Source organism: Triticum aestivum, chromosome 1B (assembly GCF_018294505.1).
Source record: "Triticum aestivum cultivar Chinese Spring chromosome 1B, IWGSC CS RefSeq v2.1, whole genome shotgun sequence".
NCBI classification, from domain to species: Eukaryota; Viridiplantae; Streptophyta; class Magnoliopsida; order Poales; family Poaceae; genus Triticum; species Triticum aestivum.
Window position 1 is genome coordinate 527,018,091 of NC_057795.1, and position 16,873 is coordinate 527,034,963.

General features: G+C 45.5%; 1 protein-coding gene and 1 pseudogene across 1 annotated transcript; one reads left to right on the top strand and one right to left on the bottom strand.

The window, feature by feature from the left end:
- Positions 1-3,938: 3,938 nt before the first annotated feature.
- LOC123093820 (mavicyanin-like) lies at positions 3,939-5,567 on the top strand (annotated as a pseudogene).
- Positions 5,568-8,757: 3,190 nt separating this feature from the next.
- LOC123136451 (ecotropic viral integration site 5 protein homolog) lies at positions 8,758-16,595 on the bottom strand. The gene is made up of 18 exons (XM_044555823.1): positions 16,308-16,595; positions 15,507-15,576; positions 14,930-15,430; positions 14,656-14,841; positions 14,437-14,550; positions 14,097-14,155; positions 13,929-13,995; positions 13,769-13,820; positions 13,568-13,660; positions 12,991-13,074; positions 12,454-12,869; positions 12,241-12,302; positions 11,846-11,915; positions 11,386-11,466; positions 11,202-11,303; positions 10,304-10,437; positions 9,673-9,766; positions 8,758-9,332 (listed from the first exon to the last, which is right to left on the bottom strand). Exons 1-18 carry the CDS (start codon positions 16,349-16,351, stop codon positions 9,087-9,089), a joined length of 2,475 nt encoding a protein of 824 aa, XP_044411758.1. The 5' UTR covers positions 16,352-16,595; the 3' UTR covers positions 8,758-9,086.
- Between the last annotated feature and the right edge of the window lie 278 nt (positions 16,596-16,873).

The window sequence follows — 16,873 nt, forward strand, 5'->3', positions numbered from 1 at the left end:
ATGCCCTAGAGGCAATAATAAAGTTATTATTTATTTCCTCATATCATGATAAATGTTTATTATTCATGCTAGAATTGTATTACCCAGAAACATAATACATGTGTGAATACATAGGCAAACATAGTGTCACTAGTATGCCTCTACTTGACTAGCTCGTGAATCAAAGATGGTTAAGTTTCCTAACCATAAACATGAGTTGTCATTTGATTAACGGGATCACATCATTAGGAGAATAATGTGATTGACTTGACCCATTCCGTTAGCTTAGCACTTGATCGTTTAGTATGTTGTTATTGCTTTCTTCATGACTTATACATGTTCCTATGACAATGAGATTATGTAACTCCCGCTTACCAGAGGAACACTTTGTGTGCTACCAAACGTCACAACGTAACTGGGTGATTATAAAGGTGCTCTACAGTTGTCTCCAAAGGTACTTGTTGAGTTGACGTATTTCGAGATTAGGATTTGTCACTTCGATTGTCGGAGAGGTATCTCTGGGCCCTCTCGGTAATGCACATCACTATAAGCCTTGCAAGCAATGTAGCTAATGAGTTAGTTACAGGATGATGCATTACGTAACGAGTAAAGAGACTTGCCGGTAACGAGATTGAACTAGGTATTGAGATACCGACGATCGAATCTCGGGCAAGTAACATACCGATGACAAAGGGAACAACGTATGTTGTTATGCGGTTTGACTGATAAATATCTTCGTAGAATATGTAGGAGCCAATATGAGCATCCAGGTTCCGCTATTGGTTATTAACCGGAGACATGTCTTGGTCATGTCTACATAGTTCTCGAACCCGTAGGGTCCGCACGCTTAAAGTAAGATGACAGTTATATTATGAGTTTATGTGTTTTGATGTACCGAAGGTTGTTCGGAGTCCCGGATGTGATCACGGACATGACGAGGAGTCTCGAAATGGTCGAGACATGAAGATCGATATATTGGACGACTATATTTGGACACCGGAAAGGTTCTGGGTGAGATTGGGACAATAGCGGAGCTCCGGGAGGTTATCGGAACCCCTCGGGTGGTATATGGGCCTTACTGGGCCTTAGTGGAAAGGAGGGGAAAGGAGCAAGGGAGGCCCCCCCCCAAGCCCAATCTGAATTTGGAGGGGGGCGCCCCCCTCCCCTTTCCTTCCTCTCTCCTTCCTCTTCCTTCCCTCTCCCTCTCCTAAATAGGAAAGGGGGGAGTCCTACTCCCGGTGGGAGTTGGACTCCTCCCCTAGGGCGCGCCACCCCCCTTGGCCGGCCCCCTCCTTCACTCCTTTATATACGGGGGAGGGGGCACCCCATAGACAGAACAATTGATCATTGATCTCTTAGCCATGTGCGGTGCCCCCCTCCACCATATTCCTCCTTGATAATATCGTAGCGGTGCTTAGGCGAAGCCCTGCGACGATAGAACATCATCATCGTCACCACGCCGTCGTGCTGACGGAACTCTCCCTCGACACTCTGCTGGATCGGAGTACGAGGGACGTCATCGAGCTGAACGTGTGCAAGAACTCGGAGGTGCCGTAGTTTCGGTGCTTGATCGGTCGGGCCGTGAAGACGTACGACTACATCAACCGCGTTGTGCTAACACTTCCGCTTTCGGTCTACGAGGATACGTGGACACACTCTCTCCTCTCGTTGCTATGCATCACCATGATCTTGCGTGTGCATAGGATTTTTTTTTGAAATTACTACGTTCCCCAACAGAAACCAGAATGTGGAGACACACTATTGTGGTGTATGTGATGTGTGGTTGCTGCATGTATGCACGTATCTGTACTTGCCTCCACTCACTTATAAAAACATATAACATGCATTACGTCCCACACTTGGTTGTCTACTTGTAGGACCATGTACCCTAAGTACTAGTAGTGATGAATTCGAACCCCCCGAGAATGATTTATCACTCAAGCACTGCTTCATCTATTTAATTCTTTTTTAGTTCTGTTAAACCCCTTTTCATTACAGTTTCCTTAATGACCAATAGAATAGGTTATTTTCAGACTACAGTCTAGGTGTGAACATTGTTGATCTGTGACAACGTAGTTGCCAGATTAGTAGTTAACTGCGCGTCGCTCCCTGTGAGTTTGGCAAAACTTACTTGTCATGAATTGCAACATCCATGTGCACTTGCAAGTCATCACCGGCAAGAGGCCCTCTTTGGCATTACATAGCAGATTATCAATGTGTCCCATGAGCTCTCAAGAAGGAAGGATCCAGAAGACTTGGCGATCAAGATGAAGAGACTGGGTCGGAGGAGGACCATACGCACCACCTAGTCGGTTAGGACTCATGTAAACTCTAGACCACTAGCACCCTTTATAAGCCAGGGGAGGGGGAGTCAATAGACATCCTACAATCTATCTCTCGATTCATCGGTGCCATGTACACCACATTATTGCAATATAACAAGAGCAGAAGTAGGATTTTACCTCCACCTTGAGGGCCTAAACCTATGTAAACCGATCTCCTACTATCCTTATGTTTGTTCCTGCTAGTCGCAGCGCTCTATCAAGGGGTTTGCCAGAATTTCACCGACAACTAATGTTGTTGCATATGTTTAATATCAATGTTTGGACTAGCTCAAACCTATGCTATGTATGATGCAAATGTAGTAGGCATGAACTGTTTAATTATGTTACCTATATGGTACTAATGTGTAAGCGTTGTTCAATTGTGCAATTAAGTACTTTAAATTAGTGCTTGAAATGAGTTTATGTACAAATTTTTTAAGTTTAAGGGATCTCCTAGCTGAAGACAAGTTAATCCCTCGAAAAATTGACTCCTTGTGATAGGGAGAAGGTGTGAAGGATTAAGTTTAGGGGGTCTGCTAGAGATACTCTTACAAAGCATATCAAGGAAAAAGGAATAGAAGTAGCCACACCCTGCTATAAAACACCCGAGACTACTAACTAGAAGAGAAATCGCACCTCCTAGAGAAAACACCGGTCAAGCAAGATTAGGAACCTATAATTTTGCTTTTTCCTCAATAGGTTTAGCCAGAACATATACAACACGGTCCAAATAAGCATACTCACGGGTATCTGAGCAATTCTTTTTGTTGCTTTTACTCATCATAGAGGATTATCCCTCGTTCCTAAACGTCTTCAAATTGTTTACTTTTTCCTTCAGGGGTCTTCAAATCGGTTGCCCCCACCAACGGCGCCGTTGCACATGACATCCCGCCGCACTCCCTCTATTTGCCCCTACTGCCCAGTGCTGATTTGCCGCACTGTAACACTCTTCTCCCAACATCGATGCTGGTCGAAGTCGTCCCGAGCTCATCCACCGGTTGTTGCTTGTCGCAGATCACATGATTGTTATTTTTGAATAATTTGATCGAGCGCACTCTTGATTAAATGTTGTTGGTCGGATGTAATTGATATCTTTTTTATACTACTCACTCCGTTCCTAAATATAAGTCTCTTTAGACATTTCAAATGGTCTACAACATACTGATGTACGTAGACATAGTTTAGAGTGTAGATTCACTCATTTTGCTTCGTATGTAGTCACTTGTTGGAATCTCTAAAAAAGACTTATATTTGCGAACGGATGGAGTAACATTATCATCCTCTGTCAATAGGAAAAATCTAGCTCGACGATAGGAGCACGTGCGTACATACTTGCATGCCATACATTTTGTAGTGGGCCAGGCACATGCATAGCATAGACCGCGTACGTCGACGGGAAAGTTGATGGAAAGCGAGGCGTGAAATGGTCAGCACTCAGCAGGCCACAAGGTAAGCATTGACTTGTTCAAAGTCCAAACGCACATGATCGTTCAACCGCGAGTTCCAATTTATCTTTCCAGCAGTCAACCTACCACGCTTGCGCGTGCCACCCAACCCAACCCAGGCTGGGCGCTTGCTTTGCCTGTGTATAAAGGGAGGGAGCCGTCAGCGAGCCAACCCAACCCCCGTGAAGCATCATCCACCTTCTCTCCTTGCGTCGCCTTGCAACTTGCATTGCATTCCAGCCGCCATCTCTGACAGCAATCCATGGCCGCCATGAAAACCATCGCTCTCCTTGCCGTGATCTCGGGCGCCGCCCTGGGCACCGCGTCGGCGGTGACCCACCGCGTCGGCGAGCCGGGCGGCGCGTGGGACCTCACCACCGACTACGGCAGCTGGGCGTCCTCCAGGGAGTTCCACCCGGGCGACGAGCTCATCTTCAGGCACCAGCCAGGGGCACACAACGTGCTCGAGATCAGCAAGGCCGACTACGACTCCTGCAATGCCACCAGCCCCATCACCACCTTGGGCTCCGGCTTTTTCACCTACGTCGCCCTTCCCGCCGTCGGCACCCGCTACTTCATCTGCGGTTTTCCTGGCCACTGCACCACCACCGGCACCGGCGGCATGAAGCTCAAGATCGACGTCTTGCCAGGTTCCCCCTCGTCGTCGCCCGCCCCGATCATGTCGCCGCCCTCCTCCGCCGCCACCTCTGCCAGGGCCACAATAGGATTTGCCGATTTGGCCTTGTCGTCCTGCTGGCGACCGGTCTCATGGCTTGAAATGCATGTATTCTTCATTAGCTGATGATGCCTGGTGGATTCAACCGATGTAAAGACTGTAGCCTGTAGGTTTCCCCCCTTTTCATAAAACAAAAAAAATTGAGTTGCCGCAGACACATACCAGCTTATACTATAGAGGAATGCTAACGACGAGTCGACTAGTGGTTAGCGACAGATCTGCACGATCGTAACCCATCTTCCTCTCGTGACCCGCATGCTTGATTCCACCGATTTTTTTTCTTCTCTCAAAAACCGTATACGCCAATAGTAAATCGCTAGTGGTTTTTTGGTTTTTTGAAACACAATATAAAAAGAAAATAAAAGTGCTAGTAAGGGGACTTGACCCAGGTCTATTCATTTGACTTTGAGCCCAATAACCAACTAAGCCACATTCAATTGTTGTCTATTGCATATGAACAAGGTTATTTGAACCTTTCTTTTTTTCTGTCATATCAGCGATAATAAATTCTTTTCTTGGTAACTTTGGCATGACCAGCGTGATAACTATGACTTGAGCAACATGATAACTATACTATGATAAGCCTGATAACTATAATATGAGAAGGTTAATGACTATACCATGAGAAGCATGGTAAATTTAGCAATGGGTAGTGGTAACTTCACACTGGGGTATGTTTCGACAAAAAAATAGTTACCAGGAGATCAAGATTTGTTTCCAACATCTTTTTCTCCCAAAAAATATCAGGCCAGCGATGTATGAGTTATCAAGCCATTCGCACAAAAAATAACCGGGGATATTTCATCAACGTGCCTCCCTCCACCCGGTCGCCAAATTTACCAAGACCTAGGTACATAAGTTATCAGGTCAGCAATGTGTGAGTTATCATGATATTCACATAATAGTTATCGGGGTATATTTCATCACCTCTATTCGCCAAAGTTACCAGGATCGGGCTGCATAAGTTATCAGGTCTCCGATGTATGAGTTACCATGATATTCACACCAAAGTTATCGGGGGATGTTTCATCAACACCCACCCATACGCCAAGTTATGAGGACGAGATATGTAAGTTATCAGGACCGGGGTACACAAATTATCAGATTTATGATGTGTGAGTTATCATGCTATTCACATAAAAAGTTACCGAACGTATATTTCACCAACAACCCCCCCCCCCCCATCCGGTCGCCAAATTTACCATGACCGGCATACATAAGTTATCAGGTTTGTGATGTGTGAGTTACCATGCTATTCACATAAAAGTTATCGGGGGTATATTTCATCACCCCTCCTTGCGAAAGTACCAGGATCACGGTGCATAAGTTATTAGGTTTTCGATCTGTGGGTTACCATGCTATTCACATGAACGTTGCCGCTAGCGCCGCCGCCTGCTTGGCCACCACGAGGAGCTGCTGCTACACTTGGTCTCACGCCTGGTAGCTCTCCTTGGCCACCTGGCGCAAGAGGAAGGAGATTGGGCGCCGTCGGCGGAGAGAAAAGGAGGTAGGGATAAGGTGGATTGTGAGCCGCTCATTTCCTATCTGACGACGTGGGACTCGTTCGGATCTGAAGCAAACGCGCGACCAGTCGGAAATTAGCTTTCTTTACACATAAGTTATCGGAGGTATGTTTTTCAACAACTCCCTCTCTTTCCCGCCAGTCAAATGTTACTGTGGTGTTTGTACATAAGTTATCCAGTCTATGATGTGTATATTATGATGTTATTAAGGATAAGTTGTCGGGTCTTTATACCTAAGTTTTCAGGTCCGTGGTGTGTATGTTACCATGCTATTTAGACAAAGTTATCAAGGGTATGTTTTCAACAACTTTTTTCAGGTAAAAAATTTACCGCGGTGTATGTACATAAGTTATCAGGTCTACGGTGCATATTTACCATGTTATGTACATAGAAATTATTGGGTGTGTGTTGGCTAAAAAAAATCCAGGATCAAAAAGCTACCGTGATGTTTGCATGTAAGTTATCATGTATAATTTGCCTATATTATAATGTTATTAACACAGAAGTTACGGGTGTATGTTTCATAACAACTATTTTCCCGAATAAAAGTTGTCATGGTGTCTGTAGCTAAGTTTTCAGGTCTCCAGGCTGTCTCAATACTTACATATAATTTATCACGGTATGTTTCAATAACTTTTTCTAGGTAGATGTTAATGAGAAAAATTCACACATTATGCGCTAGAGATAATCCAAGAAAGGAACAAGAAAAACACATAATTTCGGGCGATATGTTATTAATACAAGGTCAAATACGTAGCTTTTGTAGTTTTCACAACCACATGTTTTAGTTGAGTTGGTGGAACGGGTCATTCACTTATCACCACGTACCACGTCCTGGGTTCGAGTAACCGTTCCTGCACTTTGTTTTTGTTCCCATCCAGATTACTAACAAGAGATAAATTAGGAGAGAGAGAAGATCTAGGCAGTAAAAAAATCGCAGAAAAATCGGGCAACTAGCGGAAGAGAGAGGGAAGATATCGGCGGTTAAAAAAATCAGGAGTGATCGTGGCCGAAAAATTAGGGAACTAGCGATCGAAGGAAATCGTCCGTGCCTATCGCTAAGGGAATCGTTTAGAAACGGCGCACCGGCCGAACCGTTCCGCCGGTTCGCACGCCACGCTGGCAAACACGCCCGCGCATTCCCTTCTCCTTCCTTACACGCCTCCATCCTCTACCTCCAGCCTACGTGCGCGCACCTCCCCTCCCCCCGAGCTGCGACTGGGCCTCCACGAACTCCATCGCCGGCGGCCAGGCGCTCCCTCGCCGGCGGCGAGCCGCTCCCTCGCCGGCCACCATGGCTGCCTGCTGCCATGGCCAGATCCATCCCCAACGTACAGCTTTCTAGGGCGCGCATCCCCTCCCCTCCTCCTCCTCCCGGGCAGCGACTGGGCCACCACAAGCTCCATCGCCGGCGGCCAGGGCACTCCCTTGCCGCCCGCCATAACTGCCTGCCCGCCATGCCCAGATCCACCCGCGTATAGAAGTGTTGCTACCGTCACCTAAAAAAGCTTCAACGGCCATTCAAAAAAGCTTCAACCATAGACATAGAAAGCTTCAATGGCACTGCACAACAAGGGGAAGCTGCAACCATAGTTGATTTTTGCTACTACCGGCGAAGCTTTTTGCTACATCCATCAGGCGGAGCTCGGACCTCGCGACGACGACAACGATGTTTTGCTGCAACCGTAGCAGGATTTTGCTACAACTAGCATCGTTTTTTGCTACAACCGGCATAATGTTTTTGCTACATCCATCATGGCCGAGCTGCGACCCGCGACGACGACGACGGCTTTTTGTTACAACTGTCATAGGTATTTGCTACGTCCGGCAAAGGGCTTTGTTACATCCGTTCATTTTTTCAGAATGCAAATGTTTTTTGCTACAACCCGTTTTTTTTTTTGTTGCAACCATGTCTCCATTTTGCTACGACCAACAACGAAAAATGCTACAACGGTCAATTATATTTGCTGGAACCAGTCAATCGTCAGCGAGGCGGAGCTGCATCCATGGCGTGCGCAGGCGGGATCCATCCATGGCGAGCGCGGACGGAGAAGCTGCATCCATGGCGAGCGCGGCCAGCGGAGCTGCATCCATGGCGAGCGCGGCCAGAGGAGCTACATCCATGGCGAGCGCGGATCTCCGACGAGCGCGGGCGGCGGAGCTGCATCCATGGCGACCGCTGTTCTTGGGCAAACGCAAAAGGCCGGCGAGGGCGCCCACCGGCGACGAGGAAACGCCGCGGTGGTGCTTCAAGCTCGGCCGTTCTCTCACGCGGTATGGCGTGGTCTCGGCGGCGCTCGGGGGGAGGAGACAACGTGAGGAAGAAGGGAGCCTGGGCGAATCGTTTTCTTACCTAGATCTGACGGCCTCCCGCGATTTGATCTGACAGCCCGCGCGCGACCAGCCGAAACGTTGGGCCGGTGCGCCGGCGCAGATCACTGCCCTATCGCTAATTGCCAGTCGGCAGGAAAATAGCTTTTCCGTATACTATATTGTTAACTGGTTATTATTGTTGAATACATACACGTAATGTATTTAAGAGCGAGCAAAGGGTGCCTGTGAGCTCGAGCTCACAATAGCACTTTCGCTTGCATTGTATCTTCAAATTGGTTGCTATCTCACCGAACCAAATGGACGCTTGTAGCTTTCTACCTTACTAGCATTGCTTGTGGATGAACAGCGCAGCAGGTCATTTTTTTATAAGGCTGTACGTCTAAGCGCCAGTATGTACTATACTTTGACAACGAGCATGCCCTCTTCTCTCTAGAGATGATAATTCGGAATAAATCATGTCAATGCTCAGATTGTCCATTTGCTATGCTTCCTCTAATGCATTTACATCAGAAGATGACAACTAATGGACAGCCATATAACTTGCCAATTTCTCTTCTCAAGTAATAATAGAGAGAATCATGAACCTATACAACTACACAGCGGTAATGAAACCAAAAGGAAGAAAAACTCTAAATGGCATTGAAAGAATACATGGTTGTCCAAAACTTGAAGCCATCCAGTGTTGCTCAACGGCAACCTACACCACAGTGGTGAACATGTACTGTAAAGGATGAGCCTGTAACTATCAGTCCAGTTGTATTTCTTGCAACTGTCCATGCCGCCCATTCATATCATTTGTGATTATATGGATTCTGTCTTTCTTCGGCGACTCCACCTCGTCATTTCCTTTGGGTGATTCTACTGTCCATTCACCATCTAGTTTTTGTGTTTCTCCATGTTTCTCATCATCTATTTTCGGTTCTTCTTCCCGGTGATCATAAGCATCTGTAACCTTGGCATCTGTGCAGTCACTAGCATTGTTCTGTTTTCCCTGAAAAGAACAGATCTTGACAGGTCAGTGCATAACCTGGTAAACGTCTCGGTACAAACTGAGTTGCAAGGAACGGAGGATTTCCTCTTTTTAACTAATTCGCATTGCTTCCATTTGAAAATATCACGGTGGTTCTGTAGTTCAGAACTTGAGATGATAGAATTGTATGCTGACATGTGTAGCTTTTATCTCAAATACAGGGAGTATCTCCATTGTTGAGTTGCAAACTAAAATAGTTTATTGGACTGGCAAGCTGGGCCATTTAAAGTTTAAGCTAGTCAAAACTGGCACGGTCATATATGAGGCACCTCATGTCAGTCTATTGGTCAGAATAAGTTACCTTGTTCTTATCCCGCCAACTCAGTGAAAATGGTCCAAGTAAGTTTATTCTTCTGGACTGAGGCTCCTGGAATGAATCATCTTGTGCAGATGCTCTACAGGGGAATAACAAGCCTATCAAACATCAACATTGGAACACTATGATAGGAAATTTAAGTAGTCTTCTTTTAAAACGGAAGTTAATTAACTCAGATTTATTATCATAGTAGTACACCTAGGGATGCAAGCAGCGGGTCAGAACAATTCGCATCATGTGTTCCAGTGGCTGGCTTAGTACAATTGCCTTTTGATGCCACTACTATAATTTACACTGTGAGAGCAGCTTAGCGGGTGTTGCGGACACATCATCTGTGCATCCTTAAGTACACTGCTAATATGGTAGTGGGGAATCAAACTTCTACAACAGAGCTGCCAGAATTGCACATTAGGAGCCTTAAATAGTAGCACGAAAGATATTCAGAACTTCAGATAGTATCAAAAATCAGATATGTAAATCAATATCAATGTGTTGCCAGGTATAAGCAGCAGGCCGCTTGGTACTACAAACATTCGAAGATGCAAGACTGAGATACCAGGTATAAGCAGCAGGCCGCTTGGTACTACAAACATTCGAAGATGCAAGACTGAGATACCTTGGAGAAGGCAAAGGGGAAAGTGCTTTCTGCTGGCTAGATTGGTATTGCAGTGTGGCCTCCAACATTGTTTCTGCCATTACAGCTCTGTTCTCCATTTGGGCAAGTGATGCCATAGCTTCCTCATACTTCTCCTGCACACGTGTTGTCACCCTGATGAGTACTAAATGAGGAGTATAGCAATCACAGAGCTGGCCTCATTGCATATCAATTCTGACAAATATTTATTCTGACTGGTAGCAAAATAATACTCCCTCCGTTCCTAAATACTTGTCTTTCTAGGCATTTCAACAAGTGACTACATACGGAGCAAAATGAGTGAATCTACACTCTAAAATATGTCTACATACATCCGTATGTAGTAGTCATTTGAAATGTCTAGAAAGACAAATATTTAGGAACGGAGGGAGTATGAGAAAGAGACTGGAGTTTGATTCTTTAATGCAAACATTGCTAGTTAAAACAATAAAATAACAGCATATAGTCTGAGAACACAAGATATGGTATATTGTGATATTCAACTATGTGCAAGTTAAATGTGGGACCTGGGCAATATCATTCCCATAATTACAAGAAATTATGTATGCCTGAGCCATTATGTATGCCTTTGCCTGTTGGGGAAACAACCATAGCTGGGAAGAATAGGGGAGCCTGCTCGAGATGCCCTTAGACATCTTTTGAGCGAATGTTGCAACTATTTTGAACAAGTGTTTGTTTTTTTTGTTGATACATATGCCAAAATCTCTAATAACATGATTGTCCATATTATTTACCAGACGCTGACGCTACACACATGCCTGGGATTTCAGTTAGTTGACTTAGTTCTGAACAAAACAAGTGATGCATAAGAAAACCAGAGATGATCTGCACAGGCAATAGATGAAGTTGGCTAATTAACCTGCAGCACATTAGCAGCGTATCTCTGAGCAGCAGCATCCTGCTCTGCAGAGATGCGTGCTTCTTCTGCAAATTTCAGTTCTTGTTCCACACGCATCACCAGCTTCAATATGATTCCTTGTTAGTGAATATGTCATAGTAAAAACTAGATAGAGATACATTTGTGAAGCGATAACAAACTGTACCTGAAACATTGCTTGCTCCTGTTCCTGCTTGTCTGATAGGGCCTGCTTTAGTTCAGATAATTCGTGTTCCAATTGCTCAGCCTAAAACAGAAGAGTTGTGATTTGCAAGATTATTTTTTCAACCATATGTCAGTCATCGAATGAACTACTCCCTCCGTTCCAAAATATAGTGCTTCCTCTATTCCCGCGCTTCAACTTTGACCATAAATTTAACCAACGAGACCGACTGCGGCAGGAGCAAAAGTTATACCAGTGAATTCATATTCAAAAGAAGTTTTCAATTATATAATTTTTTCTCCCGCCGCAGTCGGTCTCGTTGGTTAAATTTATGGTCAAAGTTGGACCTCGGGAAGCGTGGGCGCACTATATTTTGGAATGGAGGGAGTATGATAGACTGGCAGAGACTATAATTTGGTGAATGGTCATTACAAAATTGAAGTGCAGGTATATCTGGCTATACCTTTGCACTTAATTGGCGTCTATTATCTTGCTTTACCATTTCCATCAATGCTGTCTCTAGCTCATCAGCTCTGAATAGCAGAAAAACAGAATAATTAAAAAGGGACACTTAGACTGAAGCATAGTGTGGTTAAGTTTCAACTAGTTATGATGTAAGATTTCTGGGATTTTCAAGTCATTGCAGAAAATTGGACCATCAAACAGCACAAGAAACCAGGAACATTTACTTGGAACAATTGTAACTATTTTAAAAGTGGAGGGATCATACAAAATTGTTCCTTCCAGCACACTAGAACAAACTACACCCATGAAACGTGGCAACTAGATCAGACATACCTATGAACGATTGTTAGCAACCTGTGACAAAAATCAATCATGAAAATGCAGAAAATGTACCTGAGAACAGCTGATCTTCTCTCCTCTAGCAATCGGCATAACTCAAACTTCAGCCAGGTGACCTGCAGTAATACAATTAACACAAATTAGTGTATTACAGCAACCACTTGAGTTGTTGAGCTACTACTAGGGGTAGAAATAAAAATAGAGGGATCACAAGTTGCAATGACTTGGATACAGTATTAATGATTGGACTATGATTGAGATGGCTACCTGGTCCTTCGGATCCGGCATCGAATCAATCTCAGAATTGACTGTCAGGGCACCATACATATCATCGATGTCTCCAGAATCACCCTCTTGGTTGACATCTCCGTCTGCAACATCACTCATTTGGTCTGCAGAATCATTTATTGACACCAGCGGTTCAGGCTCGCGTTTGAAATTATAGAGCTTTGATGCAAGTCCGCTCTCCTTGCAGACACCTAGACCTTTTGCCCTTTCTTCCATGGATAATATAACAGATGGCCGGTGTTTGTTCCTCAGATCTTGCAATCCTGTTTCATTTACAGACTGATATCCCATGCGAGCTGTCAGGACAAGCTGGCTGCTGTCAAAAGTAGACCCAGCTAAAGACTGCAAAAGGGTAACTGCGTCACCAGCATCTTTTGTAGTCACAAGTGCAGGGCCTGCAATTAGCGCAAGAATTCAAACATCAGTCTCGATCCAATTCATGAGATGGACTTTTTTCATGACATAATATCAATCCCTTTTTGGGTTAGTACGACAAATCAAAACTGTGCTTTGTACCATAAAACTCCAGGAGTGCAAGGGCTGTCCGGAATAGCATCACACGATTCCCATCAAACAGAAGCACATCCCATACACGGAGGACTGAAATGTTCAAACAGAAAAGCAATATAAATTTGTATCATTTTTTCAACATCAAAACAGAGCAAATGCACGAGACTTTTACACTGGACAAGCTCATTGCTTACACAACAATAAAGAATAAATATAACTGATTATTAGAAACCAAAATATTATCGTTCCTATGTGACAGCCATTAAGATCAGAGAAACATGGTTATGGCCATCTTCACACTTTCTCGGGAGGGCGAGGGCCCGCTTCACCAACTTCTCCCGGACCTACTCCTTATGAAGATCACATGGATCTACGTTCCATCACATAGATGTTGTTATCAATAGAATCGTTACACCAGATTAGTGCTGTTCACATGTTCACTAAAAGTGATGTTGGTTTGGGCTTGCTCATGGGACATCAATGTGCTTCGTTGAGGCAACCTCATATTGTTAGCTAAGGTAAACTACTAGAAAATGTACTTCTAGAAGCAGCAACTGTTGAAAAAACATAGGGGAACACTAACCACTTTCCCACGGAAGTACATTGGTGAAAATGGATAGGAACCATGGTCCAGTAACCCATGCAACTTCAACACCGAGGTAGTCCAAGTGATTTGCTGCATTGAGAAGCATGTCAAGCCATGAAGTTTTGGGTTTTTTGCAGTTATTTACTAAATGAGTCCCATCGCACCAATAATGCATTATATTTGTAATAAGTTGCTAACCTAATTTCGGGAATTTCTCACGGACTAGCTCCTCTAAAACAAGCTGATCCACCTGAATGGATACCAAACATTAATTTTGCATAAGCAGTGATAAAACTTGGAATCAAGCACTGGCATATGCAAGCATTGAAAAAGATAGTAACTGCCAACATCACAGTACCTGGGACTCCATCATTTCTTCAGAAAAGTACCCATCAAAGTAGTCATCAATAATTCCTGCCAATGTCCTGTTATACCATAAAGAGATTTAATATACTATTTAAATGAGCTATTTTGAGATCATAGGGTTCGCAACCCCAAACCCAGATAACAGTAGTGGTGGGTGTACCAAAATGCGTTCTCTTCTGGCATCAATAGAAGTAAGAGACCAGCAAAGAAGTTCATTGCCTACAGTATTCAACAGAAAAATCGTTGCTATGAGAAAAGTTAAAAAATGTCCAGGCATAAAAAATTGTCTACGATATCATAGTAACAGCAGAATATTGATCAAGCCTTCTATAGTAACGTGTATTATTTATTGGAACCATTTAGTAGTAGGTTTTGGGTCCAGTAGTAGGGTATCTGACTTTGAGTACAACAAGTTTACATCAAATGTTGTTCAGAGAAACAAATAACATCCAGCAACATAGAGGAAATATGTGGGGTGGCATTAATGGAGATACACTTACCTGACAGTAACCAACTGTTGGATTGTGTCTAGCATAAGCCAGAAGCAAGCGTCTCAAGGCATTTCTTCCAACATCATCTAAAGCAGGATGACCAGGAAAAGTTCTGGGCAAGTCCTATAAGAGCCCAAATGTGTCAAATTGGCCTCTATTAGCATTCCCGGATGCACATTTTAACAAAAAGGACAATACTTTTCCATGGCAATGAACACGAGTGTCTACCTTCTCTATTTGCCCTTTACACTTTTCGGCGGAAAATGCTGACAATACTTCAGGTCTTTCATCAACTCCTTCTGAGGCCAAAGAATCTGAACATTCGCCATCTTCTAATTCACCTTCAGAAGCAAGCAGACTACCATAATACCCTTCTACTCTGCGAGCTCCAACACCAACAAAAGCTTGCCACAGCTGTTATCACAAAAGCAATGGGCTACTGAATGAGCCGTGCAAATAGATTAGCGAAATAAATAGAAAAGCTATAGGAAACAGGCTGCACCTCTCCTCTCAAAGCCATTGGCAGTCCACCATGGACAAGACACTCCAACTCTTCCTTCAAAGAATAAGTTTCTTCTTGACTGGTGTTGCCAATTTCAGCACTCACATCACCTGACTGCACTTCTTGGCTAGGGTCAACCTTATCTGCGTCATAGAACTCGTCATCTGAGTCCGCTGACACCTTGCTCTCTTCAACTGTCACAAGATGGGTGGATTCCTTTGACTGCAGCCTGCCAGCAGATAAATACTTCTTCTCAACACGCAGACCCATCACCTGCTCGATGTTGCCCAGGGATGACCGAATTGGCTCCCATGATTCAACCTTACGAGTCCCTTGTGCACTCCTCTCATGCAACAATTCAGAACTTCCATTCTCAGAATTCTCCTCAACTGCAGATTCGACTTTGTCCGCGGACAGTGCAACCTTCGCATCATGTCCAGACGACTCAGACCGCCTCTCAAGGAAGTTCTTCCATCTATCGGATCTCTCCTCCTCCTCCTCCTGTAAGTACAAGTGTACAACACCCATCAGTAACAGGCAATACATACATACAACAATTCAGGCGTGCATATTATACCTTGTAGATGCCTGCGTACTCCTTGTAGCGCTGCAAGTGTTGGGGGCGCACAGCGAAGCCATAGGCATCCCTGATTCAATCACATGACATCAGGAATGAAGTAATGGCACTATTTACAAAGAAATATAATAAATAAATACGCATAATAATACTTAAAACTTGAAGGTTCTATACTTGTATCCCCTCCCAGATACAAAGCGCCCAGACAAAAATTGCTAGAAAATAACCATACTCGGTAAATTATGACCACGCCGCAACTCAATTGCACTTCAAATATTTTTACGAATCCTAAACGCGTTCCAACACTTCATTTGAAGCCCAGATCTTATCGAAAGGCAAACATCACTAAATTCAGCAATTCACCCAATGCCCCCAGCCAATCTACCCGCAGCACAAAACCAGCCTCCGAAATGGGTATGGGATCCAGAGACATCCAACGCTCTGCGACTCGGTAAACACTGAAACGGTCGGTCCAGGCATTTACCCAATTTCGCACGGCATTACCCGCAAAACTTAGCAAACGGCGCGCCGAGATCCCCGGCGCAGGAAGCACGTGGAATCGAAGCCCGCGGAGCGGAAATCTCGCGACGGAACAGAGGAGGGGCGAGACGAGGCGAGATCCTCGGCCACCTAACGCCTACGTACACGCCAAAATTCGGGCGGGGCAAACTCGGGCGCGCTCGCGCGCGCGGGCGTCGAAACCAAGCGAGAAGCGCCCCACCGGAAGTCCCGAGGAGAGTCTTCCGGGACGGCGGGCGGGCGGAGGAGGGGCGGGGGAGCGGGAGCGGGAGGGGCACGAACCGCTTGTGCTCGAAGGCGATGAACGGGAGGCTCTTGGGCTTCATCTCCTCCGCCTCCTGGCGCTGCAACGGCGGTGGCGGCGGCGGCGGGGAGGGGGAGCGGAGCGGAGTGGAGCGGGAGTAACGCAGTGGCGGTGGCTTTGTTGATCTGGTCCCCTCCTCTCCCGGGCTCGGTGCGCGGCGCGGCGCGGAGCGGGCGGAAAGGGACGAGATGCAACGGGACTGGAGTGCGAAACGACGATGGGACTGGACTGGGGAATGAGTCGAATGACCGGCCTCGTGGTTGGCGCCGCGCGTTCTTTTTTCCGGGTTGGCACGGGGAAGCGGAGGTTGGTTGGTTCCGTTCCGTGAGACTTGTGTCCGCCGCGACCGCGACCGCGAGCGAGGGCCGAGATCCCGATCCTCCGTGCGCGGGGGGAGCGGTGTCAGTGTCACGTCGTGTTGGCCGGCTGGCTGTTGCGCGGTGCGGCGGGGTTGAATTCTTGATCTGGTTCGACACCGCCGCATCTTTTCTGAGGGGGATTGACGGTGGTCGACAGCGAGTAAACAACTCTCTACTGACTATGG

Bases quoted from the DNA above. Each gene is read 5' to 3' on its own strand.
- LOC123136451 (XM_044555823.1), bottom strand. From the start codon at position 16,351: ATGAAGCCCAAGAGCCTCCCGTTCATCGCCTTCGAGCACAAGCG. The intron at 14,842-14,929 runs GTGCAGCCTGTT...TTGTGATAACAG, and splicing joins CAATGGCTTTGAGAGGAGAG to CTGTGGCAAGCTTTTGTTGG. The intron at 9,333-9,672 runs GTAACTTATTCT...TGTTCTTTTCAG, and splicing joins GTTGGCGGGATAAGAACAAG to GGAAAACAGAACAATGCTAG.